This window comes from Loxodonta africana, chromosome 21, assembly GCF_030014295.1.
Source record: "Loxodonta africana isolate mLoxAfr1 chromosome 21, mLoxAfr1.hap2, whole genome shotgun sequence".
In the NCBI taxonomy this organism is placed as follows: domain Eukaryota; kingdom Metazoa; phylum Chordata; class Mammalia; order Proboscidea; family Elephantidae; genus Loxodonta; species Loxodonta africana.
The window spans coordinates 31,022,191-31,044,260 of NC_087362.1; the positions used below are offsets into that span (position 1 = coordinate 31,022,191).

General features: G+C 43.1%; 1 protein-coding gene across 4 annotated transcripts in view; it reads left to right on the forward strand.

The window, feature by feature from the left end:
* Nucleotides 1-22,070, forward strand: part of ZCCHC14 (zinc finger CCHC-type containing 14) — a 77,088-nt gene that overhangs the window by 33,593 nt on the left and 21,425 nt on the right. For all 4 annotated transcript variants that reach the window (XM_023558088.2, XM_064273679.1, XM_023558089.2 and 1 more), the window contains exon 3: nt 19,419-19,492. In XM_023558088.2, coding sequence (XP_023413856.2) covers nt 19,419-19,492 — 74 coding nt within the window. The remainder of the gene's footprint in view (nt 1-19,418; nt 19,493-22,070) is intronic.

Sequence of the window (22,070 nt, forward strand, 5' to 3'; positions counted from 1 at the left end):
AAGGTCAGGAGCTGTGTTTGGGTTTGTATGTTGTGCCCTCCTCTGTTTCCCTCTTGTCTTAGGCACGGTGCTTTGTACTGCACAGATGCATAAAAGTGAATAGTTGTTGAAATAAACCTCCACTCTGACAAAATCAGAGAGAGCTGCCCGACTCAGAGTTTGGACATAACTCTGGAAATATTCATCTCTTACCAGCCGCAACCTGTGTTTATGTTCTGTTATTACAACATTTAATCCTTACACCAGCCCAGTGAGGTTTTATTACCCCTTTCAACCCTCATAACACTCCTAGGTGTGTGTGTAATAATTTCTATTTCACATGCGTTCATGCCTTTGGAGGACCCGCCTGTCTTGGTGGAACGTCTTTACCACGTGGTCGTCCTAAAGACCAAATGCTGCTTCAGCTCCCAGAATAGAGAGCTATCACCTAAATTCTAGGCTTTTTTCCACTCTGAAAACTGCTGTTTTCCTTTTTCCCCGTGAATGTTGTCCAGGAGGTAGGCCTCCCCAAGGAGCTGCTGCCTTTGTCCCCAGATAATCAACACTGGACTCTCTGCCCACCAAACCTCCTTCTGATCTTAAGGGGCGACCTCCTCTTTATCCTGGCACTTTTTCCTGGAGACATAATTATTGAGATACCCCATTGCTTTTCTGTTATTAATTTTAAAACATACGGCCAGAAAAACCACATGGCCGTTGTTCGTGTTTGTCTCTCGTTTGTATGTTTTGGTGCGATAAGAGGGAAAGGATGAGCCTCTTTTCACAGGAGCCACAGCAGACCTGTTGTCTGACCATTATTGTCCTTTCTCAGACTAACGTAGCGCTTAGAAAACAGAGTAATGGGCTGAGCATCATTGTGTACGTTATTGTCATCTACAGTATTTATTCTCCATCCGTGGCTCCTTGGGAATAATCATTTCTCTGTCTAGAAATTGGCAAACAAGTTAACTTGGCTTTTTTTTTTTCTCTTTAAATAATTTTATTCAAAACGAAGTATCTAACAGTGCTTGACACACTTTCTCATTAAGGAGCTTTCTTTTTTATGTAAATGACCCAAATCATATTTCAGTCAGAATCTTTTCCAACAGCAAGTCACCAATTTTCATCTACCAGAAGACCACTCTGCTTATGCATGTAATTGATACCTTGAATTCTAAATGATAGAAATATATATCTTTCCTTGTGAATCTTCTCTTTATTTTGGCTTCTTAGCTTCTCTCAATGGCATACTTCATAATTTCCTCTCTTTTTCTAGTGTGTTATATCCAGTCAACCTCTTGAGTTCTACTGACCTGCCATTTTATCTTTCTTAAATCTGTTGTATTCTACCAATTTGTATTGATAGCCTAGTTTAGGTCTTGATTTCTTACTGGGTCTATTGAAATAGGCTTTTACCTGATATCCCTAACACAAATAAGATACTGCTGCTCTTTTTCTTCCCATGAATCAGTGGTTTGCAGATGTCAGTGGAATGAGATGTTCATGCTTCTTGGCTTAGTATTCAAACTCTGGCCCTCGCCTGACTTTCTAAACATATTGCCACCAGTTTGCCTTCATAAACCCTATGTCAAGACAAACATGGGCTGTGTGTTGAAGTGGAAACGATGGGGTGTTCAGGTCAGGCAAATCTGTTCGAATCACAGCCCTTCTACTAAGTAACTGAGACTACTACAAACACTTACCTTCTGGCTGTGAGCTGCAGATTTTCTCATTTAAAAAATCATATCATTAATACCAACCTTAAAGCAATGCTGAAAGGGTGAAATAAGACAATATGTACCAAGCACTGAGCAGCGTGTCCGTTATCCTGTAGGAGATCGATAAATACTGTTTCACTCATCTCTTCTCCCTTTTTATAAATCTCCCAAGATTTCCGGAAGCAGACTAAATCACCAAAAGTGAACTTTCCCAGTGGCCATTATGCCTAATTGAATTAACTGTTTGGCTAATTGGTTTCAGTACATTGACATATGTCCAAATTTACTGCCTCTGTCCTTTGCTGCGATTGTTCTATCTGCCTGCATGTCTTTATAGATAAAGCTTCTTCTGGACCTTTCCATCAAGAAGTCTTCTCTCGTGCATTTGAACTCTCAAAGTTGTTTGTTTGTCCTTCCTCTCTCCTCTTGAGGTGTGGCCCCTGCTGAGCTCTTACGAAGACTCAGAATTATTCTCTCCAGTGCTCCAGGAAGTCATTATCAATTGGATAGAATTATCCTTTAAGATAAAACACTACTGCTTATATCTCACTCCATTCCTTGGATTTACTTTTCCTCTTGCTGGAGTGCATCTTTTTGTAGTTTTCTCAGCAAGAATTACAGCCCAGCATCAGACATTCACGAACTTCCCTCAGGACTACCTTTAATTCCTGAAAATTTCATGAACCTTGTTCTGCAGCCAGGAGCCTCGCTTCATTTGGAGACTTCCTTCCCTCAAAAGTGGTAAATGCGACCTTGGTTAAATGCCTTAACTTGGTTTTATTAGTCAGAATCCTTGTTAATCCTTTTAGTGTTTTGTTGGGCAGAGGTTGTTGCTTTTCAGTTTTTATATCTTTTGCTTGACATTTGGTGATTACCCCCACTCTAAACTCTGTCCTCCCTTGGTTTATTTATTTATCTATTTTAATTGTGAAACACCATACATAGAAAAGAGTTGATATGGCATGCATTCCATTGGTTTCCATACCACAGTTGCCTGATTTTTCCTCTTGCCTTTCTTCCTGCTTCTCTGTTTCCTTGGAAGTTTCCTCTTAAATATTAGTAATCCCCAAGGCTCTTTCTGTTCCTTCTACTTAATACTTTTCTCTGAACAGTCTTGTCTAAGCCCTTGATGTAACCACCATTAATGTGTTGATGACTTTAAAACCTGTAACTCCAGCTGAGACCCTTCTTCTGGACTCCGAATCCACATTAACCAGTGGTAACTGAGTATTTCCACCTAATAGCCTGCTGGTATCTCTTAGTTGGTATGCCTAAGATGGAACAGTTATCTTCATCATCACCCCCTTAATTGTGTTTCTGGTATTTGTGTTTGACACCAGTTGTCTTAGTCATCTAGTGCTGCTATAACAGAAGTATCACAGGTGGATGACTTTAACAAAGAGAAGTTTATTCTCTCACAGTCTAGTAGGCTAGAAGTCCAAATTCAGGATGCCAGCTCCAGGGGAAGGCTTTCTGTCTCTGTCAGCTTCTGGAGGAAGGTCCTTGTGATGCATCAGTCTTCCCTTGGTTTGGGAGCATCTCAGCACAGGAACCTCAGGCCCAAAGGACGTACTTTGCTTCCAGCACTGCCTTCTTGGTGGTATGAGGTCCCCATGTCTCTCTGCTCGCTTCTCTCCTTTACACCCCAAAAGAGAGTGGCTCAAGATACCATCCAATCCTGTTGATCTCATCAGTATAACTGCTACTAATCCAACTCACTACATCATAGTGCTAGAATTTACAACACACAGGAAAATCACATTAGATGACAGAATGGTAGACAATCACACAGTACTGGGACTCATGGTTCTGCCAAGTCGACAGCAACAGCAAAAGAAGTAATGCTTCTAAAAATTACCCTTATGAACACAGACAACTAGATAAAAGTGAGAAAGTAAGCTGGTATTTTAGGTACACTATTCCTTTTATTCCTTAGCTGAGACCCTTAAGAGTATTTTTGATTTTTAAATGAAAACTGGATTATAGTAATAAAAAATTTAAAGCAGGAAGCATCTTAAATGTTATTAGAGTTCAGTTTAAGTATGACATATGAAGAAATGGAGTTGTAGAGGACTAAGGAGAAGGGGTATTTGCTGGAAAATGATTCTGGTTCTTTTTTTCCCCCTTTATGACATAAATGACATTTTTTTTTCCCCTAAAACTAAAGTTATTTATTTATTTTTTTAAATAATATTTTATTGTGGTTTCAGTGAAGCTTTACACAGAACTTTAGGTCCCCATTCAACAATTTCTACACAGATTACTCAGTGCCATTGGTTACATCCTTCACAGTGTGTGAGCATTTTCAGTATTTCCATTCTGATTGTTCCATCTCCATTAATCTAGTTTCCCTGCCCCCTTAAATTCTCATCTTTGTTTTAAAGTAATAATAACATCCTCTTTACTGTGATTTCTTTTAGCATAGTTTTGGTAACGTTTGAAGTGTTTTTTTGTTGTTGTTGTTGGGCATATAGAATTAATTTCTTTAATAAAGATACATTGGAAGCAAATAAAAGAAAGACATATTTGGCAGAAACCTAGGAACCACCTGGTTTTTTCCAAAAGGCTTTAGGGTAGAAAGGGAAAATGTTTCAAAAGAGTAAGTTATTCTCAAACGATATTACAGCTATTACAGGTTTCTTGTTTTATAAGTCCTGATGTGAAAGTTAACACTTTCAAATTCTTTGAAGATACCTTGGCAGTCAAAGTGACCCTTAGGCTTTAGCAGTTTTAATTGAGAGATTCCTGGGCCAGGAATCAGGAAAATGTGATCCCAGTCCTGGCTTTGTCACCACCTGGCTATCACTTTGGGTGAGACACAGTCCTATGTTGACTTTGACTTTTTGCTGACCGTCTCATTGTTTAGGATCACTCACCTTGGCTATTGTCATCACACCTTTCTACTTTTCTTCTAGCTTCCCCTCTCCTCCGCCAAAATCCATCTCTGCATCTCTCAGATCCCTCTTCTTCAGCAGTCTTGCCACAGGCTCCCGTGTACAGCGCTGCCGTATTGCTTGGTTGCCTCCTGCCTTAGGTAGAGGAGTGCAAGGCCTATCCCTGAAGGCTGCTGAGAGTCTGGTCCCACCCTGCTCTTACCTGCATTTGGTGGTGCCTGGACACCTTCAAGTACAAATACACTCAGTATTTTGTAGTGAACTGTGTTGCCTGATCCCTTGCATCAATAGCATTTTGGTTTTCTTTTTGGATTTGTGTTGCAATTGCTACCCAGATGAATTTATGAGAATTATTTCAGGTGCCTGTCTTGCTGCCTATGCCTTTGGGCATCCTGATTAAAAACAGCAGGCTGCAGCTTGCCACAAGTGCAGTACATGGTGTATGACGTGGTGAGGAGTGAAAACTGACAGAAAGCCAACTCTTCTCAGGGAAGGTGGTGCCGAAGTCCATGTTGCTAGAGTGGTGGAGGAAAGGGCCCAGGGCTGGCACATCTTATATCGGGCTTGCTTCACCTGCACTTTAGGTCGGATGTGAATTGACTGTTTTTTTATGTTTTTATAGAGTTAGAGTTTTGTTATTTTGGTAGGCCTCAGTGTTCAATGGATGGCATCTACCATTACTTCTCTAGGCCTTCCTTGGTAGACTTGCTGCCGTGTTCCCTTCTTCTACTTCAGTTAACATGAGCGTGAATTGCCCAGGAATATAGGAAGTGCCTGACCTCTCCCTCCTCATCTCTACCCCACCTTCCCTCCACCCAGCCCCTTCTAGTTATCTTCACAGTTTTGGGGAAATGAAAATCAAAGTTCGTATAACTATTTATATGAGGTTTTGTTCTACGGAAAGGAAATGTGAACTTGGTATTTGATATCATACTCAATAATTATTGTTTTTTTCTTGTAGGCACAATAGGGATATTATAGTTACTTGATAAGAGATTCATTCTTAAATGTTTGTGGTTAAACCGTAATGTCTAGAATTTAATATAAACATCCATTTTGGGGGAGGGTGGCTGTGTGGTAGCGATGTGACTAAGTGTATGAAGGAAGGAGTAGTCCTGACTTTGTGGTCCATGTAGCTGGATGATGGAGTTCATGGGGTTTGTTTTATATCACTTTGTATATATATGAAATTTTCTATAATAAAAAGTTCTTATAGTTTTTAAAGAATATTTTCATGACCTTGGGGTAGGGACAGATTTCAAGAATTCCTTCAATTCCATATGAACACATCTAACAGCCAAACATAAAACTTCGAAAAGGCTTGGCTAGACATTTCATAGAATGGAAAACCCATACAGACTAACAACAGAAAGGTGTGCAGCCTCATTAGTGATGAGGAAAATGGCAATTAGCATGATGTAAATGAGGATGCACAGAGATGGAAATTCCTATACACTGATCATTGGGGTGTAAGTTGGTACACGATCAGGAAGACCATTTGTTGCTATCCAGTAAGTCATTTGAATTATAAGCAGAATAAAGCAGTCTGTCAATGTTCGGAGTAAGCAGTACCTAAAAACCCAGCGGAGCAGTTCTGCTGTGCACACACAGGGTCGCCATGGGCCAGAGTTGGCTTCAGAGCACCTAACAACGCAAGTATTTATAACAGAAACTTTGTATTAAATTTCTGAGAATCATCAGTAATTAGGTATAACTTTCTTTTTTAATTAAAAAAAATGTTTTTTTTTTATAATGGTCATTATTTAATTTGGTTTATTTTAAGGTTTGGCATCCAAACAGACAATGCTATGCGCTGATTTGGAAAAGTGTCTGGTGTGCTCTAACTTGGCTGGTGTTCAATTTTTGTTTCAGCAGACAATCAACTGGTTAGGTTCAGGCTGCAATTTCTGACTAGCCTTCTGTGGGTTGTGGTTGCGTGTGAGCTCCATTTTCAAAGCATTTGCAGCGCTATTTGGATCTGTCCTACGTGCACATTACCCGGTGGCCAGTCCAAGCCTTGGGCAGTGATGTAGTCTGTGGTTCAGATCTCAAAGTCTGTGTGTGCTGTTTAGAGTCAGATCCACGTGTGCAGCTTGGGGCTGAGCCCAGGAGTTCATAAACAACTTTATAGGGTCGCTTCTCTGAATTCTTCCCTCTGCTTTCTCTACTGTGCACTTCCATGACCGTGCCCATGTTCGTGACCAAGTGGCAGGAGGACAGAAAGAGGAAAAGAGTGAGGTTTCACCCATCCCCTTTGGAATCACAGCTCCTCAGATTCAAGAGGACAGCTTCCCTCCTTCAGGGCTTGGCTCCCCGGGATTCTCTGTTGCTGCCACTGCCCCAGAATTATTTGGGAGTCAGGACACAAGAGAATGGAGAAAAGAAAAAGATGGAAAAAAGACAAATGGGGGCTTTCGCTGCTCTCTCAGAGCATCAGGAGTTCCCTGTTCTATTCCTTGGCCTGCGCTCACTTGAGGGCTCCTCCTGGGCTCTCTGTCTGGGCCTCGGCCCACTTGGGTTTCAGGCTGTGCTGCATTCAGGCCGGGGGCCTGGAGGAGAAAGAACTGGTACACATCTGCCGGTATGGTGGAACATTGAACTCTGGTCTCCTTCCCAGCTCTCCTCCTCCTGTCCAGGCTTCAGAGCCCTCCTGGGGCTGGCTGCTCCATGCACACTGTCTGGGGGTGATAGCCACACACGGAGGGGGGGCTCTTCATATGACCTGGAACCAGACTTCCCAACCCGGGGCTTTATAGGCCACATTCAAAGAAGTTTTCCTGAAACACAGGTTAGCCCAAAAAAGCCGGAGGAAAGCACTAAGACTTTTATTTTAGCACGGAAGTTCAGTTAACATCACTGTATAGGAAGATTATGTAGGACTACTATAGAAAACCTCAGCTAACACAGTACTAAAATAAGTACTTTTAATCACAAAAGGACTTTTTTATTCACCGTTAAGATGCTTTTTCTTTGGATATAGTCACCTAAGTGCCTTATTTATGGATTAGAATGTAAGGCTATTCATAGATTAATTATTTGTAATCTCGGGATTGTCTTTTATATCTTTAAAGAAATAGATCTCTTCCTGCCTTAAGGCCCCTACCTTTTTTTGTTAAAATGGAAGCTCCACTGCAGGTTTTTCGTTTGGTTTTTTGTTCTCACTCTGGTGGTACCAGTGAAGTACAGTGGATCTGTTTATTTGGGAGAGGAGAAGTGTTTTGTTGCTTTTTCAAACATAAATCCAATAGAGCTAATTCCAGTTAATAAATATAAATGGGAGAAGAGGAAAATCAAAGGCAGAAAAAGAAATGGCCTTAATAAAAGACTTTTGTGTGTAAATGTGTTTCTTTTGAACTCTAAGACAAAACCAGGAGAGATTTTGAGAAGAGTGAGTAGTTTGGGGTGGGATACAGCCTATGTTCTGTGGTTTGAACCTGTGATAATGTAGTTGACTCCGTTACCATTGACCTTATGATTATTTATAGAAAAGTATAATATATATGTATATATAGCGTATATGTTCTGACAAATTGAAAGACCCTCTTCTCTGCTTGGTTTTACAGTATTTTTATACTCTTGTTGGAAATGAAGGACATTGGGTTGAGAGGAATCAACTTGGGTAGGATCTGGGATGTGCCTGTCTCCTCGGGACACTTCCCTGTTCGTTGCCTTCCCGAAACCTGTTGCAGATTATGTTTTATAAAAGTCTGATTTTTTTGTCTAAACCTTCCAGAATCTTCTCTGGAACCTTTTTTTTTTTTGACCCTAAGGTAAAAATTGTAATCATTAAAGCATACTGGTGCATGCATTTCAGTTAGTGGATTTAAAATGGTTAGGTTAATTTGCTTTTAGTTAGAGGATATAGAGGCCATTTAGGTAGATGGCAAAATAATGTAAAACTGTCATGCTGATTGTTTGGTGGTTGCCAACCCGGTCATTACAGAATTCGATATTTATAGTAGAGAGTTGATACTGGTTGGCTGTCTTAACTTTTGGACACTTCAAGCCTTGCATGCCCTAATGCTGTCCTGCTTCTCTTAGGAGTGGCCATGAAAGCAACATTCCAAGTGGAGGAGTGCTTAGCAAAGCAGAGAGGAAGAAAACTAGTGCAGGATGTCCTTTCTCCCAGCCCCACCTTGGGGTTATAAAGAGGCCCAGGGCCAAGGTCACTTCAGAGTGGAAACTTATTAAGTGATATTCATAGTTGATCTTATATCATTTACAGATTAGAACAGTTGTACATTTAGCTTCTGGTCGTTGAGCCCTGTAAACTCGGAAATACATGTTAACTAGATAACAGACTTGTCATTTCATTGGAAGAATCCTTTAAGATTTAGATACACATACACACACAAAGCTTTTTAAAATCCTGTTACTCTTGTACATGCATAGAAAGGAAAATATGATCAAAATAGACTCAATAAGATATCCCCAAAATGTATTCACTGATCCCTGCTCTAGGAATCCCTTTCTGGACTTGGTTGGTAGGTCTGTGGTTTTGGACAGCAGCAGCGTCCTGTGTGCCGTCCGGAGCACTGGTAAGGATACATTTCTTGGAAGATTGCTCTGCTACTGTTTCTGGGTTTTCTTCTAAGCCACCGGCACCCAGTTTGCAAGCGTGTTGTTGGCTATTTTCTTATCTTACCAGGAGGTTTCAAGTCATGACAGCCATGGCATTATGGCCAACTGGCCAGCAGCAGTTGTGAGATACCATTGGTGATGGTTATTAAGTGCCGTCAGATCGGTTCCGACTTGCAGTGACCCTGTGTATGTGCGCCATCCTCATGATCGTTGTTGTGCCAGCTCCCATTGTTGTAGCCACTGTGTCAGTCCATCTCTTTGACAGCCTTCCTCTTTTTCCCTGACCCTCTACTTTACCAAACATGGTGTCCTTCTCCAGGGACTGATCCCACCTGATAACATGTTCAAAGTATGTGAGGTGAAATCTGGCCATCCTTGCTTCTAAGGAACATTCTGGCTGTACTTTCTCCAAGACAGATTTGTTCATTCTTCTGACAGCCCGTGATATATTCAATATTCTTCACCAACATCATAATTCAGAGGCATCAGTTCTTCTTCCGTCTTCCTTATTCAATGTCTAGCGTTCACATGCAAGAGGCAATTGAAAACACCATGGTTTGGGTCAGGCGCACCTTAGTCCTTGAAGTGACATCTTTGCTTTTTAACACTTAAAGAGGCCTTTTGCAGCAGATGTGCTCAATGCAGTGTTTCATTTGATGTCTTGACTGCTGCTTCCATGGGCGTTGATTGTGGATCCAAGCAAAATGAAATCCTTGACAACTTCAGTCTTTTCTGTGTTGTGAGGATTTTTGTTTTCTTTATGTTTAGCCATACTGAAGGCCATATAGTCTTTGATCATCATCAGTGTTTTCAAGCCTTTTTTCACTTTCAGCACGCAAGGTTGTCTCATCTGCATATCGAAGGTTTAGTGAGTCTTTCTCTAATCCTGATGCCATGTTCTTCATATAAGAACCATTGGTTTTAAGACTCATGATTTCAGAGCCGTTAAAATGTAAGAGAAAAGCATATGTCTTAGAATTACGAGACCACGCCGTGTTGTCGTGCAATTCTGACTTCTGATATCACCCTTAGGATTCCAGCTTTCCTCCTTCTTTTTCAGTTATGTGATTGTATTGGTTTTAAAAATTAGGTATTGATTTAATTATAAAAAGGTAGTTGAATGTAGTTATAGATTTTATTAAAGGTTTCGTGAATCAACTTGTAAGATTTGAGGAAAATTTCTTTGGTGCATCTTGAATAAGAAAAGAAGAAAATTTTGAACTACCAAGGTTTTAAAAAGGAAAAATGCATCTTCTTGTTTTATATCAACACGAGAGGGAAGCCTGGTCCAGTCTCAGGCTGTCCCTTTTTCCCAGCCCTGTTGGTCCCCTCACAAATGTGCCTGTACATGTTACTGGACCCCAGTCCCATTTCTCTCTTCCCCAGCTTTCTCCCTAAATGGTGAGCTTTGCTTGTTCCTTCTCAGTCTGCTTCTTAGGACACCTTTCCTTGGCCTGTAATGTTCTGGCCAGGTACAAGTGGGCTGCTTCGCTCTGAGCCTTTCTGGTTGCTACAGATGCTGTCTGAGGGGCCTTTGACTCTGCCCTCGCCCTGTAGGTGGTGGCATGCTTTCTAGCCCCTCCCACTTATGTGTTTGCTTGCACCCTTCAAAAAAGTAATGGGACTCCCATGTGATAGAGGACATAAGTCTGTAGGAGTGGCAGGGAGGTGAAAGGGAATAAGGAGCCCTGGTGGGGCTGTGAGTCAGAATCGACTCAATGGCAGTGGGTTTGTTTTGTTTTGTTCTGGTGACACAGTGGTTAAGTGCTCAGCTGCTAACTGAAAGGTTGTCAGTTGGAATCCATGTTGGTTCAAATCCACCAGTGGCTCTGTGCGAGAAAAGACTTGAGGATCTGCTCCCATAAAGATTACAGTGTAAGAAACTCTGTGCGGTAGTTCTGCTCTGTCGCATGGGGTCAATATGTGTCAGAGCTGACTCAACGGCACACGGCAACACACGTGGAATGGGGTTCCAAGTATATACTTGTATGCATATATGTTTGCATTTTAAAATTATGAACTACATTATGGAGATTTAGGGGGGAGCTATGTAATTCCGCCACCCAAACAGTTAAATCCTGTCATTTTTGATAATTTATTTTTATTTTAAACAAAACGTATGATCATTTTAAACATAGTTCGTGGTTTTTTAGTTGATATTATAAGCATTTTCCCATGCTGTTTTTGTTTCTATAACCTTGGTCTTCAATGGCTACAAAATTGAGAGAGTGCTTAACCAGTTTTAAACTTAATGAATGGTGCCCCCCCCACCCCCCCAGCTGCTGTGCCGGTCACACTGGATGCCGGGATCCCTTCTGAGAGTGAAAGCCACTGCTCTTGTCCTTCCTTGCTCATCTTCAGAGCCCCCCCACCCCCACCCCAGTGTTGTTCTCAGGAAGGGTAGCAGGAGAGATCCACCGGGGAGACAGCTGGCTGTGAACTCTTCATCTGGTGCAGAGCTGTGCTGCAGTGGAGGCTCCCCGGGAGCCGGCCCACACGGGCTCAATGGCACCGTCCAGGGAGCTGACATACCACACATGGGGCTGTCCGAAGACTGCAGAGAAGACTCACCAGCATTTGAGTCTGGAGTTTGAAATGCCTCTTGAATTTGAAAACAGCTGAATAATGTTCGTCTGGTTTTCTCATTTTCCTCTCCAGATGAGTCATTTCCCGCTTCCAGGCCAGATGGAGTTTTTTTACTTTTTTCATAAACCTTAATATTATTCAGTCCTGGAATATTTAGGTACCCATTGGTACTCTGTGGCCAGGGAAGATGTGCTGACCGCATTTTTCTGTGTTCATTGATGGTGTAAATTCTATTGTTTAAAAAACCAAAAGATAGGGGTGAGAGCGATGTCACTGTGGGCAAGTTTAAAAAAATACTGACGTGGAAAAACATAAAAGCAGTTTATTTGCTGACAGTCTGACTGAGGAAGTAAAACAAGAACAGTGAGTAGTTTCACTGAATGAAGACAGGGAGGTAGGTGTACAGCCTATAAATGTCGTACTTTCTTTGTTTTGTCAGAAAAGATATATTTTTATTTTTTAAAGTAATTCTTTCCTGTAAGGTGCATTATAAGCTTAAAATGCTCTAAACCAAATGGATTCTACTATCTTCCAAAATGCATATCTACCCTGATGCAACTTTACTAAATTTGGGAGTCTTAAAAAAGAATAATACTTAGTAAGTGAAGCTTCTTCTCCCCCACCAGACCATAACCCACAGACTGCAAGAATCAGGTCTTGTCTAATACTAACTTCCCAGTACCGAGAGCCTAATACATGTATGTTGGTGAATGAACAATTGGTTTAGAGCCGGGATTGGCAGCTTTTGTCTTCGAAGATCCAGATAGGTACATATGGCTTTGGAAGCCGTGAGTCTCTGTCCCAGCAACTTATCTCTGCTGTTGTGGGGCAGAAAGCGGCCGTAGACAAGATGTGAACAAATAGGCTTGTGTGCGTTCCAGTAAAACTGTTAACAAAAACAGGTGGAGGGTGGGCCACCTGCCTCTTGCCAGCCCTGGTTTATTTAGATCAGTGCTGTCCAATAGAATGCCCTGTGATGACTGAAATGTTGTTATCTTTGCTATTTAACATGGTAACTACTAGTCTCATGTGGCATTGACTTTTAAATTTTTTTCAATTCTAACGTATTTACTTTAAATAGTCGCACACCACGCGGCCAGTGGCTACAGCACTGGGTAGTGTAAGCTTAGAACTTTCCCCAAAGTATGTTCCATAGAACAGTTGTTCTTTGGGATGTTAATACATGTTAGAAGAAGAAAGTTCAGGAATGCTCAGGATACGAAAAAATTCAGAAATATCTGTTTTGTAATAGATATATTTATTGCAGGACTTCTCAGAGCCTTTGATAGGCTAATGTACATTGATGGTCTGTAAGGAGGAGGTAAAGTATGCAGTGCTTCTCAGTTTTTTCCCCCAAACTTCTTAGTGTGAAACTTTTGGGGGAGTGGTCCTGAGCATCTAAACAGAACTGGTATTCCTTGGAAGACACTTTGGAAAACACCTGTGCAGCAGACAGGAGATTGGCTGTTGGGAGGATATTTAACGTAATTGTTTTTGATGTGTTATCTTGAGTATCTCATGTAGCACAAAGCTATGTTTTGAAGATACGTAGTTCTTCTAGTACGCTGCCAAGTGACCTCTAGAAAAGAGCCAGCAAGGAGGGGGTGGGGTGATGACGCTAACTTGTTACAGCCTTACCATTCTTCATTATGTTCCCCATAAGTTATCCATAAAAGATCAGTCTCCATGCCTGTAGAAAATATGGAAGCTTGAAGAGTCCGCTGTATTGAACTTTTGAGAAACTTCAGTATTTTGAATCAGAAGTAGGACATAAAGACCTCAGTGTGGTTTGAGAGTTGGGAAACTACACTGTGTTTGATAAGTGGCTCGTTAATTTCGAAAAAATATTTTGGCTTATTTAGAAATGCTGCTTAAAAACATAAATTGTATCATTTTACCTTTGAGGAGAAAAAAATGCCCCCGTGTATGTGGAAGAGGGGAAGTGATGGATACCTTTAAACTCTTAGTGATGGTTTTCCTACTTTGTCCTTGTTGTTAAGGAGACCTTGAAAGCAGGATCAGAAGCTGGTGCTTCAAGAAGCCTATGGCTACACAATGAGTCTTAGGGTCTACTTTTTAGAAATAAAGCTGGGACAAAAGCTGTGACTTCAGCCCTTAGGGAATGTGGAATGTGGGGTGGCCTCTTTGACGTTTGCATAAGCTGTGAACACCAGTGCAGTGTAGCTAGAAGGTCACAGAACGAGGTGTTAGGAAGATCTGGGCTCTAGATGTAGCTTTGCCAGTAACTGTGGAACTATGGAATCACAAATGCCAAACCCATGGGAACATGAACTGATTCTTCTGACAGGGAGAGGAGAGGATAAAGGGATTATATAAAAAGAAGTAGTGAATGAAGGGGGAATGCCTCTTGGAGCAGTGGTGTTGGTGGCTTCATTCCAGAAAGTGAGGAAGGTCGTCCTAGGGTGCTGCAATGTCACATCTCAGAGTCTTAGGGTATTCAGATCCATGTAAGAGGCTGAAGGGGTGTGTGTGGTTGAATGATGTCTGCATGTTATTGTGGCCAGCCACTCTAGAATCCAGAAAAAGCATCCTTCATCTTTGTACAAATATCGTAAGGGCGGAGTCTGACTCCCCTAACTTCACAAGGAGGGAAGAGAATCAAGATCAATGGCCCAAGGCTGATTTCCGTGAGGTGGAGATCAGCCATGTCTCTTCTCTCTTCCATCTTTACCAGTTCTGACACCAACCATCTCTACCACAAGACTCTGTGTCTCTGTGCTGGGTTCGATAATTTATTGCAATGGCCACACAGAACTCACAGACAATATTCCTGATTATGGGGTTTATTAGGGAAGTAACAGGTTATAATTCAGGTTCAGGAACGCTAAGAATATAGTTCTTTCATGAGGACAGCCTCTTCCCAGTTGCCCTTACAGGCACACCTCTCTCTGGCCCTCAGCCTCTGTCCTGCTGGAACAAGTGTTACAATGCTCTTTTAGAGCTGCTGATAAGTGCCCAGAGGCACTCTACTCTGCCAGCAAGCTTCCTGCCCAAAGGCGCTTAGCTTTCTCGCTTCATGGGCCAAAAGCCCACCACACCATCCCCCGCTGTCGTTTCTGTGCCACCCATTGCTTCTTGAGCTCTCTCTCTCTCTCTCTTTCTGTCTCCTGGTTCCAGGAGCTTCTCAGCACAGGGATCCTGGGTCCAAAGATGCGCTCTCTGCTTCTGCCTGTTCTTTGGTGGTGGAGGTGGGATCCTCTCTGTACTCTGGAATTGGCTCTATTTTAAGGCAAAACTGACCAATCCCCTTGGTGGACCACAATTACCCTACTCGCACAATCTCATCCAGTCACCTGGGTGGGAGTTACAAGACCACGGTGAGAAGGGCTACAGAAAAGTGATCCATCACACCACAATTTTACACACCACTTTTCAAACGGTACCTGGAAAGGGGAGGGGGAGTCTTGGCCAAAGGGAAGAAATGAGGCCTGAGAAGGCAGATGTATTTATGTTTAACTGTTTGAATGGCGTAGAAATGATCCTTTTCCTTTTATCAGATGGTTTCCCTTGTGCCTCTGTCACAGAGTAGGGTGGGAGTGTGAACTTGTCCTGTGTTGCAGCTGCAAGGCAAGGCCACCTTTGGCATGTTTTTGAGTCCAGAACACACCAGAGAGTGTCTTTTAAAAAATTTTTACTTTCTCTTCTTTCCTGCAATGCAAATCACATGCGTAACATTTTGAAAGATAACAGATTTAAAGTATTTTATTTCTGTGTGTAATATTAAAATATAATACCATATGCACATGCTTAATAGAAATAACTGCTGAAAGAATAGATACTAGCAGAATTTGGGTTTTTTTTTTTTAATGGTTGTTAGTATGGCGACATGTTGAACTCAGTTTCTTGGTGGCATTTGTTAAAATGGGATCCTCCCTGCACACGTAAGGCTTCATTTTGCAATTTGTTAAACTCCAGGCCTGAAATCCCAATTTGAGGCAAAGCCTTCCTCCTGTTATCATCCCGAGGGCATGTCAGTACAAGCCCAGTGTGTTTCTGACCCAGTCGGCCAAGGCTCAGGAGGGGACTCTCAGGTGATGGGGGCCCTGGCAGGATCAGTGGGCCTTCAGCAGATGGGAGCGCAGCCCTTTAGAACTGTGGAGATCATTCCTTGCTCTGAGTCTTATCTAAGACTGATCCCAGGTGTGCTAACATGTCAGGGAGATATAAATTCAACAAAGCATGTTCTTCCTACTCCTCTGTCCCCCTTCTCTTTCGAGGCACCCACTAGACCTGAGAAAAACCACAGGGGGCTTTGCTCAAGGTTCGCCCTTGAAGCTCTTGCTCTGGTCTTGTGCCAGGGTTTGCTCGAGTGGCCTCTTGCAGCTCCAGGCTGTGAACTGGACGGCTAGTGTCCTTGTTCAGCTCTGGTGCAGGCTTCTATCACTGTGGGAAATCCCAAGGAAATGCCGTGACTAGAGATTTCCTGTTTCAGTTGACCCACCTCTATTTTTTGAGAGGGTTGAGGCTCAGGGTTGGAGAAAAGTGGGCAAACATTAAGAACGGTTTAGGAGAAGCAGCTTTTAAAAGTATAATTAGTAGAGAAAATTGTTTATTCATATACTTCCCTGCTGAAGGAGCCACGTGTCACACCCCAAGATGTGACTCTGTCAGACCAAGAATGGCCACTCAGTGTTCGTCCTCTTTTAAAGTCCACAAAGGATATTTTATCTTGAATACATGAGCAGTTTCACCTTGTACCATATGAAGATTAATTCAAAATGTGTCTAGACTGTGAAACTTCTAGAGGGACGCGTAGGAGAAAGTCTGTGATGTGGAGTTAGGCAGCGATCGCTTAGGACACAGAAAGCGTGAACTGTGAAAGAGAAACTTGGACTTCATCATAATTAAAAACTAGTCTTTGAAAGACACTTAGAAAATGAAAAGACAAGCCACGGATTGGGAGACAATATGTGCAAAACGTATTCGGTCAAAAATCTATATCCAAAATGTATAAAGAACCCTTGCAATTCACTCATAAGAAGAAACCTAGATTGAAAAATGGGTAAAAGATTTGAATAGGCTTTTCACCCGAGAGGACATTTGGATAGCAAGTAAATACCAAGAAAAATGCTCAACATCTTTGGCCATTAGGGAAATTAAAGCTAAAACCATAATGTGATACCAGTGCACACCTACTAGAATGGCAACAAATAAAGACAGCAACAAAAAAGACCAAGCTTGACAGGCACACAGGGCAATTGGAACGCTCCCGTACTCCTGCACCGGTAGTGCGGGAGACAGGTTAGCAGCTCAAGTTAACCGTGAAAAAACAGTAGAAAAAGTTAGATGTTGAGACTGGTTGCTGTGTTCCCCCATCTTTCTCAGGGAAGGAAGGAAGAAGCCATGCTATTCTGTTCATTTCACATGGGCACCGTGTGTTTGTACCCTGTACATCTTCAAGGCTGATTGTTAAATCATTCTTCACAAGATTGTGATTGCAGCCTAGAATGGCAGATCCTTTGTGCCCTGTGACCCACTGGCCAAAGTAATCACAAGCTGTGCCCACTTTGAGGACAGTAGGGAAGCCCAACGGAAGGAGGAGAACCAGGCCAGGTGAGAGCCTAGGTGTTGTACACAGAGCGGGAGCAGCCAGGGTGGCTACCTTGGGTGTCTGGCACGCCCCTTCTGTCAGGTTGTCTGCCCACCTTAGCAGTTGGCTCCAGCCGCTCATGTAGTCCTTATCCCAAATGGTATGGCAGGGAAGAGCTGAGGGGGTGCAATGCGACAGTCCTCTCAGGGCTGATTCAAAGTTTTCATCCCTTTTGCCTGAATCTAGTCAGAGCTGCAAGGGAGGCTGGGAAATGTGATAGCTGGATAAATCGTCCATCATTAGAGAACAGTTCTTCTGGGGTGAGCAGTCAGCCGTTTCTGCCACAGCATTCCTTTTTGTTCTCCAAGGGTTTTCCTTTTTTTAGTGACACCTTGTACTCAGTTATGGACTTTCTCATTCCTTTCCTGCTTCTTTCCCTCTCTTATATTTTGACAGCGTAGGTGAATGTAAGTGTCTTGTGCATTTAATGTCATGTATTAGCAAAGGCCATTGTTAACACACTCCAGCAAATTCAGTAAAGTGATGCAGATCAAGATGGACAGCTGAAGTATATCATCTGATGTGTGTTGTACATCTTTTCGCTCCCACATGTGTCTGGTGTCTGCAGTGTGCCTGGCTCTGTGCTGAACGTGAGGGACACATTGAGAGACAGCCAGGGCTAAGTAAGGGCCTCAGTGAGTGGCGGGTGCTTATCTTTGTTTAGCCAGTGCACAGTCTCCACCTTCTAGGGCTCATGGCATAGCACCCCAGACAGTAGAGTGAGTGTTGAAATGGAAGTCACCTGGGAAGAAGGAGCCCAGCCCACTGGGTTGCGAAGGCCCCAGTGTCCTTGTCCATCTCTCTGCAGTCACAGATACAGTTTTCTTTTTTTAAGAGCCTGCAAAAGGATCCTGTAGGGTATTAGCTCGTTCCTCTTACTGTACATTTCTCTTAAACGCTTATGGTTGATGTTGCTTAATTCTGGTTCATTTTCTGTTGTCGTGTTTAAATAAATTGGGTTGTGTCTTTTTCAATTTTATTCTCTCCTTTCCTTTTTCGTTTTAGCTACCTCCTAAAGATTTAAATCATAAGTTAGTTTAGAGCTGCCTAGAATAAATTTCATTTTACCGTAGATGTGAATTTCATGTTTAGATTTTTTTTTTATATTGTGTATAAAAACCCAAACCCAGTACTGTCAAGTCGATTCCTACTCATAGCGATCCCTATATATTCTGTTAAGTTGCCTTCTTAAAATTGCTACTTTTTTTTCCATCTTGTGTGACTACACTCTCTTGACAGTCCTTGTGCTCTTTAGGGGCAGTGTTAGCAGTCTGTTGTTTCTTTATAACAGTGTCCTGATCACCCCCATCCTTGCCCTGTCGTACAGGGGAGAGCATGTATTCCAATGACAGGAAGACAAGTAAGACTGCCTGGGTGACTGTGCTCTGAGAAACTGTGTTTAAAACAATCACAGTTGAGCGCATTGAGCATTCTGAACCCCAGGCCGTTGCTGTTGAGTCAATGCCGACTCATAGCGACCCTGTAGGACAAAGTAGAACTGCCCCATAGGGTTTCAAAGGCTGTAATCTTACAGAAACAGACAGCCACATCTTTCTGCCAGGGAGCAGCTGGTGGGTTCAAACGACTGACCTTTTGGTTAGCAGCCAAACACTTAACCACTCTGCCACTACGGCTGTTTTCGTTGAACATTAGTGTTTCATAAATCAGAACTGATTCATAACCTTTGAGGGTTAACACAGGGGATGGCACAAAGACCCATTTATAACCAGAGCTGGTATTCTTGCACATTCAAGTAAACTTAGGTTCTATTTTCAAATCCGTTTTCTTTCTTTTCTATGCTTCGTTTTTGTTTTTTTTCCTTGTGTCTTCTGTTTTACTTTTAAATTTACTGCCAGACCTAAATGTTAGCCTTCTTCCTTCCCACAAAGTTTCTGACTCTGTGTGAGGGCAGGGGCACTGCAGAAGCGACTGAACAACACCAAGTGCGACAGCCTTGTGTGAAAACTGCTAAAGTGTCAAATGCCAAATAACTACATGTAGCTTAAGATTTTATTTCATTTTTATAATTTTGTTTTTTTACTTTTACAGTGAGTGTTGAAAAGATAGACCTGAAGGGATTATCACACAAAAAAAATGAAAGAAATGTTGAATGTTCCTTTGAGGTAAGATGCTAAGTTTTTTTTTTTTTTCCTCTCTCTCTCCTCTAAGGAGTAGGAAGAAAATATTTACCACCAATAGCTACTGTTATTTAACAGATGTGCCTGTTTGCCAAGCCCTGTGCCAGTGCTGTGGGAGGTAGGCAAGTGAACCTCGGTCCCGTTGGCAGCTGAGCTTCACAATGGGGGTGGTCGGGGTTCTGGCCTGGGGGGCTGCTTCCTCCCTGCACCTATAAGGGGAAGGGTGTGTGGGCTCTGGAACAGCCTGACGTTCAGGACTCCTTTCTCTCTCTCCCTCTGTGAGCTCTGTGACCTAGGACAGTGGCTGAACACTCCATGCCCATGTCTCCATTTGTAAACAGACAAACAAACAAAAAAATAAACCGACTCACAGGGACTCTATAGGTCAGAGTAGAACTGCCCCATATGGTTTCCAGGGGGCAGCTGTTGGTTTCAAACTGCCAGCCTTTTGGTTAGCAGCCAAATGCTTAACCACTGAGCCACTAAGGCTCCCCATTTGTAAAGAAGGGTATTAAATGAGATACCCATACAGAGCACTTAGCACAGCGGCTGCAGTGTAGTACTTAACCTAAAAGCAGAGGCACTCCTCTTCTCATGCACACCCTAGATGGCAAAAGCTCCTCGGCCTCTGCAGTGAGGGCCTCCATGCTAATGCGTCTGTGCAGTGAGGGCCCACACACTCCCACATCTGTGCAGTGACAGCCCCTCCATACTGACACGCCAGTGCAGTGATGGCGTCCATGCTGACGCATCTGTGCAGTCAGGGCCTCCACAGTCAGAACGTCTGTGCAGTGACAACCCTCCACACTGACACACCCGTGCAGTGAGGGCGTCCATGCTGACGTGTCTGTGCAGTGAGGATCCTTCACGCTGACATATCTGTGCAGTGAGGATCCTCCATGCGGACGCGTCTGTGCAGTGAGGGCCTCCATGCTGCCGCGTCTGCACAGTGAGAACCCTCCACGCTGCTGTGCCTGTGCAGTGAGGCCCTCCATGTTGCCGCGTCTGTGCAGTGAGGCCCTCCATGCTGCCGCGTCTGTGCAGTGAGGGCCTCCACACTGGCGTGCTTGTGTAGTGAGGCCCTCCATGCTGCCGCATCTGTGCAGTGAGGGCCTCCATGCTGGTGTGCCCAGTTACTGGTCGTTGGTCAGTGAAGGTGGATTACATGAAAATTGAGACATATACTCATGTTAGAGTTAAGATCAGAGATACACAGTAACGGCGGCTTTACACAACGTGAAAGTCTGCTTCTCTCATATCATAGTCTACAAGGAGGTGACCCAGGGTCAGTGTGGCAGCTGTGTTCCATAAAAACCTAGGGGCCCAGGCTCCCTCTAGGGACTGCTTTGACATCCCCAAGATGTGGCCCTCATTCTTATGGTCCAGGGTGGCAGCCAGGGCTCTTGTCTTCTCATTTTTATCCCAGGCAGCAAGATTCAGGAGGAAGGATTGTGGGGGAAAGCTACTTTTTATCTTTCTTTTAAGCGGTGTTACTAGAAGCAGCCACTAGACACTGCCGCTTATTAATGGCCAGAACATGGTTTCTTGGTCCCACTTAGCTGTGGAAGAGGCTGGGGAATGCGCTCTGGCTGGCGTGTCCCCACTCACAATTGGTTTCTATCACGTGCATGTCATGCTGTGTTAGGTTCTCATTTGACTGGATGCATTATTGAATCCTGGTCAGTAATGAAAATCTGCTCCCAGAATTGTTAGGGCTGTATACTAGGCGCAGTTTACTAATTTTTCAAAGAATGTAGCTACATCAAAATACTTTAAATACTTTTACCACTGAAAGGATAAAATCTTCATTTGATTTGGGCAGTATAGCATTGTGAGAATCAGTTGTTATGCTCTAGATTTGTTTTTTCAAAGTGTAAGAAGACGACTAAATTACCTTAAAAAAAAAATTCGGTATTGGAAATTGTTGAGAATGTACTCAGGGAGGCTTGTAACCATAGCTCTGGGGTCTCAGCAACCTCAGAGGCTCTGGATCCCAATGTCTTCAAGGTTGGCCCGGTGCAGCAGGTCTCACAGGGATCCTGAGAAATACCACACTGGCCCTCTTAAACCCTGAGACAACTACAATTCGAGTAACCTTGTGGCCCATGCAGAAGCAGTTGTACCTTACAGCTTCCTGTCTTTGGTCATCTGTGTCTTACATTCAGCATCCTCAGAGAGGGACTGATAAGGAGTCTGTTTTGGCCTTCAGTGGGGAGTGATTATTTAGTAAAGTGTGTTTATCAAGCCATTTCAGGAATGGCTGGCTTCGCTTACATCCATCTGATGATAGTGGCCTTTGATTCGGCCCCTGTTCTCAGTCCAGGTATTTGTGGCAAGGAAATCAGGGTCGTCCATTGTGAGATGTGGTAACTTTGTACAGCATGACTCTCGACAGCCGTTTTCTAAAGCCATGAGCTGTGGCAAACAGACTCTCCTCAGAGGAGGAGGGGAGAGCTGGAACCAGGAAGGGGAGGAGCAGTAAGCTGGCAGGGATAGACATAGGGCTCCGAGTCCTCAGAAAGCAAACTAACAACTCAGAAGAAGCCTGTGGCTCCAGGCCTGA